At 48.1% G+C, this 17,014-nt stretch overlaps 1 protein-coding gene across 6 annotated transcripts in view; it reads left to right on the plus strand.

Moving 5' to 3' along the window:
• Positions 1–17,014, plus strand: part of MEGF11 (multiple EGF like domains 11) — a 227,730-nt gene that overhangs the window by 191,431 nt on the left and 19,285 nt on the right. For 5 of the 6 annotated variants that reach the window (XM_063092192.1, XM_063092190.1, XM_063092191.1 and 2 more), the window contains exons 8-12: positions 3,836–3,956; positions 4,911–5,074; positions 6,280–6,382; positions 11,689–11,835; positions 12,206–12,340. In XM_063092192.1, coding sequence (XP_062948262.1) covers positions 3,836–3,956; positions 4,911–5,074; positions 6,280–6,382; positions 11,689–11,835; positions 12,206–12,340 — 670 coding nt within the window. Of the gene's footprint in view, positions 1–3,835; positions 3,957–4,910; positions 5,075–6,279; positions 6,383–11,688; positions 11,836–12,205; positions 12,341–12,578; positions 12,632–17,014 lie in introns of those variants that run through there. The other variant, XM_063092195.1, reaches the window with a different exon arrangement.

Raw genomic sequence — 17,014 nt, forward strand, 5'->3', positions numbered from 1 at the left:
TCATCTTTAAAAAAAAAAATCTACACAGATGGAAAAACACGTGGAACACAGTGTACACATGTGTACACTGACAACCTAAGCATGTGTAGACATAAATACTGACCCACATAGACTCAGGCACCATACAGACCATCACGATTAAGTCCTGTTAGTAGTCCCCCAAATCAAGGTGGCATCACCAGACCCTTGGACCAGGGGCTGTCCTGAGGTAGGCAGAGCTGATAGGCCAACCTAAGATAGGCTGAAGATTATTGACTTGCTGTGAATGTCAATCACCAAAGATCAGTCAATCAACCCCAGACCAGGCCTGCCCCTGAGATCAGAGGCTAGAAGTTAGGAAATTTGAACTGTTAGTACTTGTGTTTGTTGAGGTGTTAGATCCAGGTAGGTGTGTTCAGACCAAGCCCTGGGGCCAGGACAGTGAGGAGGGAGAAGGAGAGTGCTTGAAGTGAGCTGTGCCAAGCCTGCATTCCTTCTGGGTAGAACTGTGTATGTTACGAACTTCCCCATTTGGACTTTTTGCTATTAGGAGCTAACAAATGAAGTGTTTTGAACAGCACCGAGCACATGGTGGCCCCTCAGGAAGTGTTCACTCCATCGCCAAGACCATGCCCTTGGTGCATGGTGGTACCAGTTCCAGCCTGTTTCAGCTGTGAGGAGGGGAGCAGAGAGGTGACAGGAGGGTAAACCAGAGGCATGAAGTCAGGATTCCTGCCCCTGTGAGCATCCGCCTTCTCTCCTGCACAGGGCCCAGCATTTGTTGATTGAGAAATGGATCTCTCCTCCAGAGCTTCCTTCTGCTTAAACCTTAGAAGGTTTTGTGTATTCTTTTCATAAGAGATGCTATGTCTTTGCACTAATACTGTCTTTTGTAGTGCTTTCTACCCACCAGACACTATTCTAACTGCTTCACAAATAACTAATTTAATCATCTTAACAACTCTATGAGGTAGGGACATTACTACTCCTGTTTTACAGATGCAGGAACTGAGGCTCAGAGGGGTTTAGTAAATTGCCCAAGGTAACTCAGTGAATAAGTTAGTGGAAGCAGGATGGTGCCAGAGTCCATCTTCTGATCACTCAGCTCTGCCGCCTCTCAGGAAGGAAGATTGGTTCTTTCTCCTCCAGCTTCAGTGGCAACTAACACCCCTTGGTGCCCTGGATAAGTCACTGCCCCTCTCTGAGTTTCCCTTTTCTTCTCTGGGAAGCAGAAAGCACTCTCAACCTGGCGGCCTCCCAGGGATGTTGTAAAGACTTAAGCATGGGCTTTTCTGGGAGAAAATGGTGCCCTGACTGACGCAGCATTCTGGGGAGCAGATATTTCAATCGGGGCACTTTGCATCTTGTCCCCTGGATCAGGGATAAGGCAGGGGTCCTCTCTGAGCCCCATCAGCAGACCTACAGCTGGACCCACAGGAGACTTGAGGCCTCGCAAGGGGATCAGCGTTGGGGACAGTAATGAGGACACTGGGAGAGAAAGCCCTTCTCTCTTAAAGCAAGTGCATGCAGAGAAAGGCATATACTGTGCCTACAATTTGCACCCAGGCCAAGGTCCCCAGAGCTCAAGTATATTCTTATGGGCTATTTATAGTCTTTGAGAAATTAAGAGTTTTTTAATGGAAAGCTGACAGACTCCAGCTGGTCCGGCCTGCCAAGGACTGGTGGGGGAAAGAGTGGGAACCACGGGGGAACAGGAAAGGACTCTGCACTCCCTAGTTTCTCCTCCCTGACACAGCCTGGGTAGGCGAGGCAGAGCAGAAAAGGGCTGGAGAGGAACCTCCCCTTGGCTGAAGGCCCACACCTCTCTGTGGCCTTCACCCTCTGAGGGTGAAGCCAGATGCCTGGACCCTTAGAGTTGAGAGGTAAGCTCCTTTATTCCAATCCTGTCATTTTACAGATGCTGGAACTGTGGCTCAGAGAGGGGTAGTAACCTATCCACTGTCACATAGCTAGTGTGGCCAAGATAACCTCTGGTTTTCTGGCCTGAGCTCATCCGTGTCAGGATTCCCACAGTAAGCTTAGTATAAGACCTGAGAAGCTGGCTAGAGACATCCCCTAGGGGGAGACAGGGGGAATTCAACAACCAGTGACCACAAGCTTCACAGCAGACAGTCCCATAGTGGGTTCTTGAGTGGGGAAAGCGTGTCCTGGGAGACTCAGGAAGAAAGCCCTAACTCTCTACCTGCCGTTCTAGGCTCCCAATCCCCCTTTTAAATACCTCTTTCACCCATCCCTACACAAACTCTCTGACCTACCCCTAGAACCTTCCCAGCTGTCATGCCCCTCTGCACTCTTGTCCACACCACTCCTCTCACCTTCTCTGATTAACTGAATGCTCCCACCCCTCCATGCCTCTGAAGTCCCCATTGCTGTCCCCCTGCCCCGGAACTTGTGCCTCACTCTGAACTCACTGGAGCTAGGTGCATACCCACTCACTGGTATAGTGGACAATGCAGTGTGCCCCCCAGAGTCACTCTTCAGGACTGAGGCACTTGTTCCTCTCCAGCTGCCAGAATATTACTGGCTCCCAGCTAGTTCCTCTGTAGAAACTGTCCTCAGTCAAAGACGGCCAACTCACCTGGGGCATCAGGCCCCCTTCCCCGGGACAGTGGACATCCAGTGATTGATGGGGGTGAACGGCTCTCCCTCCCTTCCCCCTGTACCACTCTGAGGGCGATCCCAGTTCCAGAGCTTCCCAGCAGATCAGCGAGGCTGTGGTTACAACCGTACCTCAGTTCAACTTCTCCTCTGCCCAGTCCTCTTCGCTTACCCCTCATAAGGGTTATTCTCAAGTGCTCATGAATCTCCATCTCAGAGAATGCTTTCCAGGGCAGCCAGTTTATGACACCCAGTAACATAATGGTTAAGCAGCCAGCCTGGGTTCAAATAGAGGTCAACTATTTTTAGCTCTGTGATCTTTGCAGAATTACCTAACTTCTCCATACAATTGTTTTATCTATGAAGTCAGAATGGTCTCTATCTCCTAAGTGTTGTGAGAATTAAATGAGGTGACATCTGCATGGTGCATGACATTGAGAAAGCACTCAACAATCATTAGCTGTTACTATTATTTATATTTAACTTCTCTGAGGTTCAGGCAAATGGGGATAAGTTATTATTATTTATGTCGTGGAGCTGTTGGTGAGAATCAAATAAGATTGGGAGGCAAAGGTTTAAAGTCTGTGCTGCAGTGACCTAATACAGGCTTTGCCTGCCCTAGAGTTGTGGTCTGGAGGCCAGACCCTTCCCCCAACTGGTAAGGATTACTGTGGTAGCTTTCCATTGCTGCTGTAACAAATTACCACAAATTTAGTGGCTTAAAACAACACAAATTTATTATCTTACAATTTTGTAAGTCAGAAGTCTGGTATAAGTTTCATTAGAATGAAATCAAGGTTTCAGCAGGTGTTCCTTTCTGGAGGCCTTAGGGGAGAATCTGTTTCCTGCTTATTTGGGTTGTTGGCAGAATTCAGTTCCTGTGGTTGTAGGACTGAGGTCTCCATTTTCTTGCTGGTTGACCCCAGCTTCTAGAGGCTGCTGTGTTCCTTGGTTCATAGCCCTCTTCCTCCATCTTCAGAGTCAATGCAGGCAGGTGGAGGACCTCTCATGGTGTTGTGTCTCTAACCTATCTTCTACTTTTGGATAATCACAGACATTCTCCCCATCTCAACGTCCTTTATCACATTGGCAGTCTCTTTTGCCATGTAAGGTAATGTATTCCCAGGTTCTGGGGATCAGGACATGGACATCTTTGTGTGGGGACCATTACCTTGCCTATCACAGCCACCCAGTGTGGGGCAACCTCTCATCCAATATTCACACCCTCTCTTTCCAGGGAGAGGTCTGTGCAGTTCCCTGTGCAGCAGGGACCTATGGCCCCAACTGCTCATCTGTCTGTGGCTGTAACAATGGTGGCACCTGCTCCCCAGTAGATGGCTCCTGCACCTGCAAGGAAGGTAATGTGCCCTCTCTCCCAAACCCACCCCCTCGCTTATGTGCACACTGCCAGGTGGACTGCCAGGTGGGGTTGCTCCTGCCCCACCCACCCACATGCAGTTTCAGGGAGCCTATATTAATCAGGTTCCAGTCAAGAAAACCCAAGGCAGGAACTTCAATAGCAGGAATGTAATAAGGGGACAGTAACAATGGTGTTGGAAGAGCTTAAGAGCACACAGGGGAGGCGAGCAACCCAGACATTAACACCTGTGGGTAGGAGAAGCTACTGCTACTCCTAGGGTCAGAGGGACAAAAGGAGAAGGTAGAATTCCCAGAGCCTGGGAGTGAGGACTACCGGGTGGGAGCTGGGACATGGACAGGGGCTGCAGTAGTGCTAGAGAACGGAGATGCAGCCACCACCAGAGGCCCAACACCTAACTTCTCTCCTGCTCCCTCCCTCTAGTCTGTGGGCCAGGTCTCCCATGGGCAAGCCCAAACTGGGAGCCAGAGGAGGGAGAGCCAGGGATATGCAGCCTGCAGGGCTCAGCCCCCTGTGACACAGAACAGAGCAGAGGAAGAGGAGAAATAGATCTGAGAGCAAAGAGTCCACACCCAGCCGCAGAATGGAGAATCAGCCTGTCCTGAAAACAAGGGGCCCTGGGATAAGCTGCCTGACTCCACCCTGGGCAGAGAAACTGTTCCCCACTTGAGCTGTTTCCTGTCCCAGGTGAGATCATACACTTACAGCAAAAGCAGTGAGAACCTGGAGGCAAAAGACTTGGGTTCTAGCCCCAGCTCCCCTAATAGCCCTGCTGTACTTCTGAGCTAACTCAAAATAAGTGGAATGAGTGTTCTAATCCAGCCAGCAGGGAAGCAGTAGTGTGGGTGGGATGCTGTGTGCAGAGCAGGCGGGGATTGGCAGAAAGCTCACTGGGCCTGGATGGAGAAGTGATAGCCCCTTTCCCTCCCCTCAGGGTGGCAGGGCCTGGACTGCACCCTGCCATGTCCCAGTGGGACGTGGGGCCTGAACTGCAACGAGAGCTGCACCTGTGCCAATGGGGCGGCCTGCAGCCCCGTGGACGGCTCCTGCTCCTGCACCCCTGGCTGGCTGGGAGACACCTGTGAATTGCCCTGCGCGGTGAGTGCCTAGGGTGGAGGGAGCAGGCAAGAGCAGAAGCAGGAGGGACAGAGTAGGCCCAGCATGCCCTCATGCCCTTCCCCTGGGGTTATTTTGTCCACAGGGTGCACAGAGAAGAGCACTGTACTAGGTGGTGGGACACTTGGATTCAAGTCTCAGCCTTAGTCCTAATCTCTCTGTGGCCACTTTCCTTCTTTGGGTCTCAGCCTTCTCATCTATAAAATGGCAAATACTCGGCAGATGTGGCCACATACTTTCCCCTTGCTGCTCTTGGTAAACGTTATTAATTAACTCTGGCATTCTTACCTGAGTTCAAATGCAGCTTCAGAATCCTTCCCAACAGTGCTACAGGACAGCCCCTAATAATCCATCAGGGTTGCCATTCTTTGATAGGTGAAGTCTAAACTTCTTTCTGGTTCCAACAGTCTATAATTTTGTGATCAGAGTATGGGGCCACTGAGGCAAGCACTATCCAGCAATAACCACGGAGACTTAATCACTGGATCTCAGTCTAAGATACAAATAAGTTAAACCAACTGATGTGATATTGTTGAATGAGCATGCACTTTGGAGTCCTATGGTCCTTAGTTCAAATCCTGACTTTGCCACATTCTATCTGTTACCTCAAGCATGTTACTCCACTTCTCTAATCCTGTTTCTCATCTTTAGAGAGGGAATATAATGGAACCATCTCACAGAATTGTTATGAGGATTAAGAGAAATGAGGTATATAAAGCTCTTGATACCTAATGAGCACATAACAAATGTTGGTTACCACCTGCTTCCCCAGTGACAAAGAATAAATCATAGTCATTCCTCACATGATGGATGTGTTACAATTTGCAGAGTGCATTTTCATTTATAATTTTAGTTAATGATCATTTCAGCCCTCCCAACTTGACCTTATTTGGCAGCTACCTTGTGCCCACAGAAAAAAGTAGGGCAGAACCATCATCTCCCTCCCTCCAAACCCCATACCCCCATGCAGCCAAATCATTTCTTGGAGGGGCTTTAAATAATTCTTTAGAGGGGCTTACAGCCCTGTTGATCTCCAGTTACAAAAAGTGTCCCCACTGTGCCCCAGCCCCAGTCTCTCTGCATCCCTGTGGAGCTGTAGTTCAGTTTTGTCATCAAGATCCAGTGGAAGTGTGTGAAACTCTGGGAGTCTAGGTCTTATCATTTTTCTCTCCCTGTCCTCTCCATAGGATGGCACATTTGGGCTGAACTGCAGTGAACACTGTGACTGCAGCCATGCCAATGGCTGTGATCCTGTCACAGGCTACTGCTGCTGCCTGGCTGGATGGACAGGTAACCCCCTCTGCCTCACCACTACCCAGGGCCTGTGAAACTCGGTTCTTGTTATTGTCCTTTTTCTCTTGACTGTTCTCTTTCTCCTTTAATACCTTTCTTGTTTCCTAAATGTGCACCTTTTCCTTTATCTGCTCTGAGCCTCAGTTCTCCATTCCATTCAATTCAAGAAAACAAATATTTATTTAACACCTATTAATTAGTACAGGCTCTGTTCTGGGGCTAGAGACACACCAGTAAAAAATTAAAGGCTAGGGCCGGCCTGTGGCTCACTTGGGAGAGTGTAGTGCTGGTAACACTAAGGCCACGGGTTCGGATCCCATATGGGGATGGCCAGTTAGCTCACTGGGTGAACGTGGTGCTGACAACACCAAGTCAAGGGTTGAGATCCCCTTACCTGTCATCTTTAAAAAAAAAAAAAAATTAAAGGCTAACAAGTGGTGGGTATAAGTGCTCAATCTGTTTTAAGAATATGGGGGAGAAGGGGACAAGGAACTTTCTCCTTAGCCCTGCCTCAGAATCCTGGTCCCTACATCTGCCCTGTTGCAGCCTACCCACTAAATACAAGGTAGATCCATCCACTTCTCTCCACCCCACTGCCACCACCTGGCCTGCCAAGCACTATCTCTCATCTGGCACTGCCTTGGCCTCCTAGTGGGTCTCGGGCCTTCTCTCTTGCCCATCTGTGTCCATTCTGCACATGGTGGCCAGAACAATCTTGTCAAAACCCACATCCATTCATGTCAATCTCAGCTCAGAATGCCTCAATGGCTTCCCATGACCATGGCCCAGGGCCCTCATGATCTGGCCCTGTCTAACTCCCTCCCCCTCACTCTTTACACTCTAGCCACCAGGGCCAAAGTTTACTTCTTCAGGGAGACAACCACCTTCCTAACTGCAGGCCTTTATATGTGCCTTTTCCTCTACCTGGATGGCTCTCCCTCCTCTTCACCTGATAACTCCTCATCCACCAGATTTCAACTTAGAGATTATTTCTTCTATTCCCCACCCCCCACCCCCACCCCCACACACCTGGCCAAGACTAAAGAGCCTGCTTTCATTAATTCTCCTGATACTCTACACTATGCCTCTTGTACACAATTGTCACTGAACTCCAACTTGAGTAACTATTTGTTTACTATCTGCCTTTCTTTCTTGACCATCAGCTCTATGGAGGCACCTGCCTTGTTCACCACTGTATTCACTGCCTGCCACACACTGAGATATGGATAATGCAATGGTTAAAAACACAGAACTGGAGCCAGACTGCCTGGGTTTGTGAACTTGTCCTTTAACTTCTCAGGGCCTGAATTCTCCATCCATAAAATGCAGATAATTATAATCCTTACAACTTCAGGGTCATTTTGAAGTTTAAATGAGTTAATACCTATAAAGTGCTAATACTGCCCAGCACATAGTCAGTGCTCAGTAAATGTAAATCATGAATACAGGAGGTGCTTAAACAGGAACTGGCTAGCCAGTCCCAAGGTGTTGGGCAACTAAGAAAAAGAAATACGGTCATTTCTGGCAGTTTAGGTTCTCAGATAAATAATTCATATGAGGTTTCTGCACAGCCTGTGTTCTCCATAACCAGAAAGTTTCTGAGCAGCCAAGGGACAGGGACATTGTTTCCTTGGTAGCATCTTCAGGCTGGTTTCCCCTTCCCTGCTGGCTCCTGCTCCTCAGTACAGAACAAAGCTTTACCCTGGTCACTGGTACCCTAGACTCTCAGCTGAAGCCAAGTGGAAATCCACTTTAATTTTTCATTGCCTTCATTTTGAGCGTGCCGATAAGATTTTAATGACACCTGGTGCTTAAAAATTCTGTCTTTGATGGATAACCTTTCAGCAAGGTCTCTGCTATTCTAAAGCTAATTTCCCTAAACGTGGTCCTGAAGTCTTCAAAAAAGCGATTGATGTGCAGAGGTTTGTCATACAGAAGGGGGCCAAAGAGGGATAAGGATGGGGAGGAGGTACAGGCCTGGGCCTCCCACTCAGTGAGCCCTCCCCAACCACCCCTGCTGCAAGAAAATCTGTACCTAACTTCCCAGCCCCTGGCACATTGCTTGACACAGGTTTGGGTCTTCCCTAAGCTGTGTGTATTCCCCCCCTTCCCCTCATAAGCCACAGGCTTATTGACGACAGGCATCATGTCTTACTTATGTCTTAAAACCTTTCCCTGCACATAGTAGGTGCTCATTAAATGTTTATTGAAATAAATTGAAAAAAGTTGGCCTATAACCATATATGGTTTGTCCCTCTTGAAGTGGAGGAGACCTTGAAGATTATCTACTCCAACCTTCTCATGCTACAGATTAGGAAAGGGAGTTGCACAACATCTCAGGACATTAGCACCAATAGGCTTAGAGATGCAGGATTCCATTTTACGGGGAAGCTGCTTATTTATTCAATTAGTATTTATTGACTCAAGCAAATACCAAATCTTAATTTGACAGCTACCTTGTGCCCATTACTCTGCCAGACTCAGCAGTAAATGGCAAAATTCAACAACAGCAACAGTCCTGAGCATCTGCTGTGTGCCAAACACTGTCCTGGGCACCAGAGATGCAGAGGTGACTGAGACAGTATCCCCATCCATGAGGAGTGCCTGGCAAGCAAGGTCAGAAGTGTCTAAGCTGTGGTCCCTGTCTTCAAATTGCCAGCAGGGGGACAGGACTCATATGTATGAAACATTCAGGTACTCATTAGTAGGGACAAAACTGAATGCCACTAATTATCAAATAGATGTTTGAATCCCTGGATGGACATCCAGGAAGGCTTCCTGAAGAAGGAGGGCCCTAAGCAGAACCTGAAGGATGTGGGATGCTGAATGGTTGCTGGCCTCATGGCATGAACTAGAGATCACAATGTATGAATTCTTAGCCTAGCTTTACCCACCAATAAAGATGGGGGGCACAGTCCTGAATAATAAAGCAAGGGGATTCCCAAAGGTAAAAGGGGGAGGAATCTCTAAGGGGGATTATTATCCCTATTCAACTGTAGGGAAAACTGGGGCCCAAAGAAGGTAACTGGTGAAGCTTCTTCAGAAGCTGTAACTAGGGAGCCTCCCACTAGACCAAGACCGGCCCCCTTGATCACACCAATAAGTCCCTTCTAGAACTGTGCACTCCATACAAGGGGAAACCCTTAACCCTCCTCTCCACTTAGATCCCAATGTCTTAAATTTTAGGGAGCTCTTAGGACATATCAGAACCTCAAACAGGAGGCCCACTCCCATAAAACCAGGACCAGAATATAATAATTGCCAAATCCTAGAACCCAGTGGGACTTTGCAGCCACCTACAATCTGAGCACAAACACCACACACCCGTGGCTGTCAATTTCTAAGAAAGAGGACCCCTTTTTGACGTGAAAACACTTTGAGGATCTACAAATGAAAGTAACTATATTTTCAGTAGCCATTGATTGGGGAAAAGACAATAGCAACAAGCTGCCATGAATCCAGTGGTGTTTTTGCATACTTTGTGTTTTATGAATCATAATAATATCTACATGTAGTTTAAGTAAGCGGCTTCTCTGTGTGACACATGCACCTTGGTCAGCCTGCAAAGAGCGTTTAGTGTGCAGGTAGCGTGGGAGGCTCCTGTCAGAGAGTGAAGCTCTGCCTCAGTCCAGAGTGCCTCCCAGCGAACAGCAGTGTGCCTCTGACTGCTGTCTGAATCCTGGGGTTTTAAAAACCATGGGCAAAAGAAGTCCTTAGGTCAGATCATGGCTTTTGATGTGTCTTGAAAAAGGGAAACTTGAAGATGTATCCACAACTTTGAACACCTTCATGGCTTCCCCTTCCCCAGGCTCCGTTCATTCAATCCGTGATGACTCTGCAGGGTTCATTTCTTGGGTACCTGAAACTCCACTGGGACAGACCCCCATCAATGGATAAAATATGGCAAAAATGGCTGCCAGATTCTCACTGGGAAAAGATCCCATTCCCTGGAGAGAAGGCCCCCACCCCACCCCACCCACCATTTCCCAGAGAATGGCACCTGAAGCCCCCACCTGCAAAACTGAGACGTTATAGGGAGGGAGGCATAAGGAGGGAGCGTGGACATGGGCTGGACTGAAGTACTGAGAGTGTGTAAAGCCTCTTACATCCCCCTCCATCCTCCACCCCTCCCTCTCCCCTTCCCCTTCCAGCCCAGGTGGGCTTGTACAATTCCAGCCTGCCTCTAAATTGGTCCCCCTGCTCTCCTTCCACTGCTAGAGCTGGCTCTGTTCACCAGGCCTGAGTGTCTTTCTCCCTCTTTCTCTTTCTCATAATCCCTGTCCTTATAACAAGGCACACCTGATTTTTAAACTAATTCTGCCCCTCTCTGAGCCTCTGATATTCACCTTCCAAAGCCAAGCCAGTCTCCCAGGCCTGCACGTTCCATTCACCTAATGCATGTCAGACTGGAAGGCTTTCTGCCTGAGAGGAAACCCCACCCCAGAGCTGAGGCATCCAGCCTGAGGCCTTTTAAAATTCCTTCTTAGCCTTCAGGCTGTAATCACCCCAACATATATTCCCTTCACTGAAGCTCAAAAAGACTATATAGACCTTGCTCCTCTATCTTATTAAGAAATTCCGTCCATTCCCATAGGCCTCTGTTTGTCAAGTAGAGGGTCATTAAATCAATTTGTTGGGTTACAACTAGCATTTTAAAAAATAAAATAGAATACATCATAGTGCTGAGAAAACATCAGAGTACCTCACACACAGTGGCAATAAATGTGACTCTGCAAAGCATTGCTTTCTATTATAGGTATGTGTGCACATATGATAGAAAATACATATTGCATTGAGGACTGTGGTCAAAAGAATCTGAAAAGACCCCACCTACTCTCTGAGCCCCTGCCCCCAGGTTGGTTGGCTGGGACCCAGCAAGGACCAGTGGCTCCTGGGCTAACATGGGTGAGCATGTAGCTCACCCCAGCTGGTGCAGCCCCCCATAAGGGCACTTACTTGCCCCATGGCCGGTTTCTTCCAGGCCCATTCTTGGATGCCAGCTAAGATGTAAAAAACCAAGGAGGTCCTGCATGATCTGGTCCTGTCTTATTCCCACAATCTCATCTCTTGCTATACTCCATTTTGTACTTTGTGGTTCAGCCACACTGTGCTATTTTTAATTTCTTTCAAGACATTAACCTCTCTCCTGACTCCTGCTCTTTACACATACAATTTCCTTTGCCTGGTCAATTCCTCCTTGTCTTTTAGGACTCTGCTTAGACATCACCTCTTCCTGGAAGTCTTCCATTCTTCCCTCTACCCTCACCCCTTACCACTGACTCAAGTCTGCCTCTGGCCCACAGGCATCCGCTGTGACAGCACATGTCCACCTGGTCGCTGGGGACCCAACTGCTCTGTCTCCTGCAGCTGCGAGAATGGTGGCTCCTGCTCCCCAGAAGACGGGAGCTGCGAGTGCGCCCCTGGCTTCCGAGGACCCTCATGCCAAAGAAGTAAGGCTGAGCCCCCCACCCCACCCCGAAGACCTCAGACAGCTCATGCTCCCCAGCCCTTCCAACTGGAACTAGTCCTGGCCTGAAAGAAGCTGGGCTCTTGGAGTCAACCCCCATTTCTTCCCTCGCTCTCATTCCTTCTCTCCCTGCACTAGCTGCTCTGTCCCCAAGTTCAGGGCCCAGTCCAGCTCCTCAGTGGAGTCCAGACCATAGCTCCTCTCTGCAGAAAGGGATGGGCCCTCCAAGGTATGGGGAGGATCTCCCCATATGTTTGAGGAGCCTCCCTCCATCACTATGTGGGACAAAGACGGGTGGCTAGGCTGGCTGGGGCCCCTTGGGCTGTTGACCACCATTTTTCCTTCACCCTCAGTCTGTCCCCCGGGTTTCTATGGCCACAGCTGCGCCCAGCCATGCCCCCTCTGCGTGCATAGCAGTGGGCCCTGCCACCATGTCAGTGGTGTCTGTGAGTGCCTCCCAGGATTCTCTGGAGCCCTCTGCAACCAAGGTACTATCTCCAGAGGGAAGGTGTGGGGCAGGGAGGTGAGGGTTCCTGGAAGGGAAGTGGCAGGAAGGAGGGTTCTGGAGATTCTCATCTTGCTCTGTTTGTGGAGGCAGCTCCTTCCCTCTTCAGAGCTTTGGCCTACCTTTCTAAGAATTGAGCACTATATGGCATGAGACAAAGCCATTATACAATTAATAGAACAGGCTTAGAGAAGTTAAATGACTTGTCTATGGTCTCACAGCTAGTAAGTGGCAGAAACAAATCCTGACTCCAACGCCCATGCTAAAGGGATAAAAAATGAAATAATTATAGAAGAGATCCACATCAAAAATGGCACCAAGTGCTTTGTGCTGAGTACCAAGTGGTAAAGTCAGAGAACGCTGCAGAAGTGCAGAGGAGACAGTTCTTGCTTTGGCTGGAGACGGTATCTTCCCAACCCTTCTGCCTCACACTCAGGCCAACATTCCTGATCCCTCACCATGCACTTTCCTGTCTCAACCTCAGAACCCTTCACAACACCAACTCCAGGCAACCACTACCACTCAACAAGAGTTGAAAAGGAAGAAAAGTTTATTTGCTTTGGTGTGCTGCTAAACTGGCTCTTTGTGGGGAAAAACTCTGATTTGTAACATTTATAGATTTCTATGTTATAAATATTCCTACCATGGGTGATTTCAAGGTACCAATGGTTTAATGTTATTTAGAAAATTCCTTAATATTTAACCAACAGTGAGAAGGAAGTAGTTGGGTCTAGCACACACCTTTGCTTATTACTATCCCTGGCTTACTTAGGCCAAGGTAGTGTGGATTTGGGGCAAGGCTCCATGAACCACACAGGGCTTCAACTGGGCATTAGCTTGAAAGGCAGAGACATTCTGAAAGACATTAGAGGAAAAACAGGTAGGGCAAAGCACAGAGGCATGGACAGAGGGAACGGCTGAAGGATGCAGTGGCTGGGGGTGGGAAAGGGGGCTGAGAAGTTAGTCTGGGGCCTCAGAACAGGTTTGAACACAAGGTTACAGAATTTGCACTCTAACTCATGAAGGGATCTTAGGATAAGTTAAATTTACAGCTAAAAGCAACTTCAAGGTCATCTATGCAAGAATCTCATGTCGACTCTGCTTAAATACTTCCATTGACCAAAAGCTCACTACCCCCCAGGGGAACCCATTCTTTTGATGAATAATCACCGCTGAGCTGGGCTATTTTTGCAAGTGTGTGGGCCGTTAATATGTATGAATAGAAAGTTTACTTCATGATGCTGTGAGGTCATGAGAAGTTTGGGCCCCTGGGAAACATATGTGACAGTTTCATTTGCTTGCAGCCCTCCTAGGATAGTTTAATCATAATCTGACATGTCAAGGTTTACTTATTAAACATAGGAGACCTTGCCATCAATACAGATAGGCCAGGTTTAAATTAGGACCTAAGCAGCCCGAGGAGTAACTCTCCGATCCTGCGTTGTCTGATTTATCACCCGCTGGCCTAATGAGTATTTCCCACATACAGATCTAATAGAGTTTGCTATTAATGGCAACTGCCCTGGTTAAGTCTCAAACCTTGTAAAAAATTGAACTGACATTTTCTAATGACTGGCTTTCCAGCAAGTTACAAATTACAGACACTGCTTATGCGGAATCATTAAATATAGATTAAATATAACCAGATGTTTTCTTTTCCCCCCTTCTCTCCACCGCCCCTCTCTTTGTTTTGCTCTTAATTCAGCTAAGAAGTCAACCAATTAATGTATTAGACTGATCACATTAGCAGCTCTGTGGGTGAATTTGTCAGCCTTGTGTGTGTGAGAAAGACTTCAAAGACGTTCTTGTTAGAGAAGCTCAGAATTGGTCTTGGTGGTAGGGGTAAGAGGGGAGCTCTAGCACCCTGCTCCCCACGGAGGCCAGGACTGAGGGATAGGCTCCCCAAATCAAGCACCTCCCAGAGAGGGAAGAAGAGGCTGGGCCACCTGCTTTTCAGGAAGCTGAAGCTGGAACCTAAGCTGCAAACAGGTGAGATGCATGTCATACTCTTGGCAGTGGACCTGCCTGAGAAGGTGCTAAGGTTTTTGGCAGAAGCACAGGGCCCCAAATCAGCCAGTCTGCCCATAGCTACTAACCACAGCCCCGCGGCCACTGGATGAGGGTTCTCATCTCCATTTCAAAGATGAGGAAACAGATGAAGAGGGGTAATGTGGCTTGCTCAAAGGCACTTAGCCTGTAAGTGGTAGAATTTCCTAGCTGTGTGACCTTGAGCAAGTTGCTTAACGTCTCAGTGCCTCAGTTTCTTCATCTATAGAGTTAATAATAGGTAGTAATAATGGGAATATATAATAATGAAAGTATTGCAAGATTAAGTGAACCTTTGAGAAAGACTTTGAATAGTGTCTGGTGCATATAAGCACCATATATGTGTTTGTTTAATACATAAGTAAAACTAGGCCCCAAACCCAAGATTTTGGACTGGAAAGTCTGATGCACCATGCTGCCTTACTGTTTGCCTCAACCACTAATCATGTCCAGGAGAGGCACAGAGTGGACACAGATCCTGGCCACCAAGTGTTCACAATCTGATTGGGGAAAGGCTAGCAATATGAGGCAGTGTGGTGTAAAGGAGAGGGTGGCAAAACAAAACAACAAAGCTTCCTAAATTTTTTTCATATACAAAATTGAGTGGCCTGGGCCCTGGGGAAGTCACTTGAACACTTTCCTATGATCCTCCATGTGGCTCAGCCAACTGAGGGCCTCAGAGATTCAAGGAGCTGCTCTCCCATAACAAGGGTGCAAGGAAGCCTTCAAGGATATAGGGTTGGCTGGAATGGGGCTTTGAGAGAAGCATGTTGAACTGAGAGAGGGTCAGGGGTCACTGACCCCAGCAGAACCCTCTGGAAGGTCACTGTTCCTAAGGCCTATTTTGGTCATTTTGGAACATTTCCTGAGTATTTGCTGTATTCCAGGCACTTGCTAGGCACTCAGACACAACAAAGAACAAGCGAGCCATGTTCTCTGCCCTCACAAAGCCAGGTCCAGAGGGGAAAATTCTGAGTACAGCCTTTTCCAGAAGAACTTGGGAGTCAAGTAGGGAGAAAGGCATGGCCAATTTATTTCCATACAGTTAGCCACCACACCTTGAGCACCTGCTGTTTTTCCAGGCATTTCAGGTGACATAGACATGGGTGGGACCAAAGCCTGGCCTGAAACAAGCTCACAAGTTACAGTAACAGAAGACCAGGGAAGAAACTACCTGGAAGCTCAAACAGGAACATAGCCACCCAGAACAGAGGGGTGAGTCAGTTAGGATTAAATTCAGCTATAAGTGACATAAAACTCAAATAACTGGCTTGAAAATGATAAGCATTATTTCCCTAACACATAAAAAAAAAAAAAAAAGATTCAGAAGCAGACCACTGAGGAATATTAGGGTAGCTTACAAAGATGTTAGGATCCCAGGCTCCTTCTATCTTCTTCCGCCATCCTGAGCACATGGCTTCCACCTCTGATGAAAGATGGCAGTTTGAGCTCCAGCCATCTCATCCACAGTTCTTATCCATGGGCCACATTATCCTTCAACAATAAGAATGGGCAAATAAACACACACATTTCCACTTACCAGTGGCCAGAATGTAGTCCCACAGCCGTACCTAACTATACAGAAGTCTAAGGAATGAAGTCTTTATTCTACTTCTAAGGAAGAAGAGAGTTGATATTGAGGGACAACTAGCCGTCTGTTACAGAGGGATCTTGGGGGAGGTGGCATTTAAGATGAGTCTTGTAGGCAGAATAGGATTTCCATAGCTGGACATGAAGGTCAAGAGAATTTTGGAAAGGAACAGCTGGAGAGAAGGCACAAAGGAAAGGCATGGGGTGCCCTTAGAAAGTGGTGTGTGGTCCAGTGGCTCATGTGGAGAGAGCTGGGTAGTCAAGGATAACCCAGCTGAGTGCCCATCTGCGGGATCCAGACTTTATTCTGGGGCAATGGGGAGCCATTGAGGCTATTTGAGCAGAGCACAGAAGTGTCACAGGGAGCCGTGCTTTAGAGAGTTCAAGGTGTAGGAAGCAGTTGAGGGGTGAATTACAGGGGTAGGTGCCCAGATAACACACAGACCTAGTCTTAAAAGAGCTTGAAGCCTGACTGAGGAAACCAGCCCTTCCTCCAGGGACCAATGAGCAGCTCCTCCAGGTGGGACTGACCAATATCCCCCAAGTGACTCAAAGTGGAAATACTATGGGGGCTCAGTGGAGGAGAGGGCCTTGTGAACCCAGGAGGGCTTTCCTGAGGAGGACGCTGAGCTGAAGCTTGAGGAACAGGTCAGAGGAAACAGGAGGATGGGGTAGACATTCAGAGTGGGTGCTCCAACAGTCGAACTGCAGACAGATCTGCCACACTGCATTTGTCCCTCTCCATCCAGTTGTAAGCACTCTCTGCCCTTGTGGCTATGAGATCAGTGATGCTGGCAAAAGTGTGCTAATGGAAAGCAGAAGGCTGCAGAGCAGTATGGGGAGCACTGCTGAGAGTCCAGAGATGTAATACCCAGCCTCACCACTTCCCATTTGTCTGTGAGACCTAAGACAAGTGATTCAACCTCTGTGGACCTTGGCGATTCCCGAAGAATGCAGCTGTGGGCATGAGAGGGGCAACTCATTTACATGCAAATGGAGAAGAGTGATGGGATTGCTGAGG

Source organism: Cynocephalus volans, chromosome 3 (assembly GCF_027409185.1).
Source record: "Cynocephalus volans isolate mCynVol1 chromosome 3, mCynVol1.pri, whole genome shotgun sequence".
In the NCBI taxonomy this organism is placed as follows: Eukaryota; Metazoa; Chordata; class Mammalia; order Dermoptera; family Cynocephalidae; genus Cynocephalus; species Cynocephalus volans.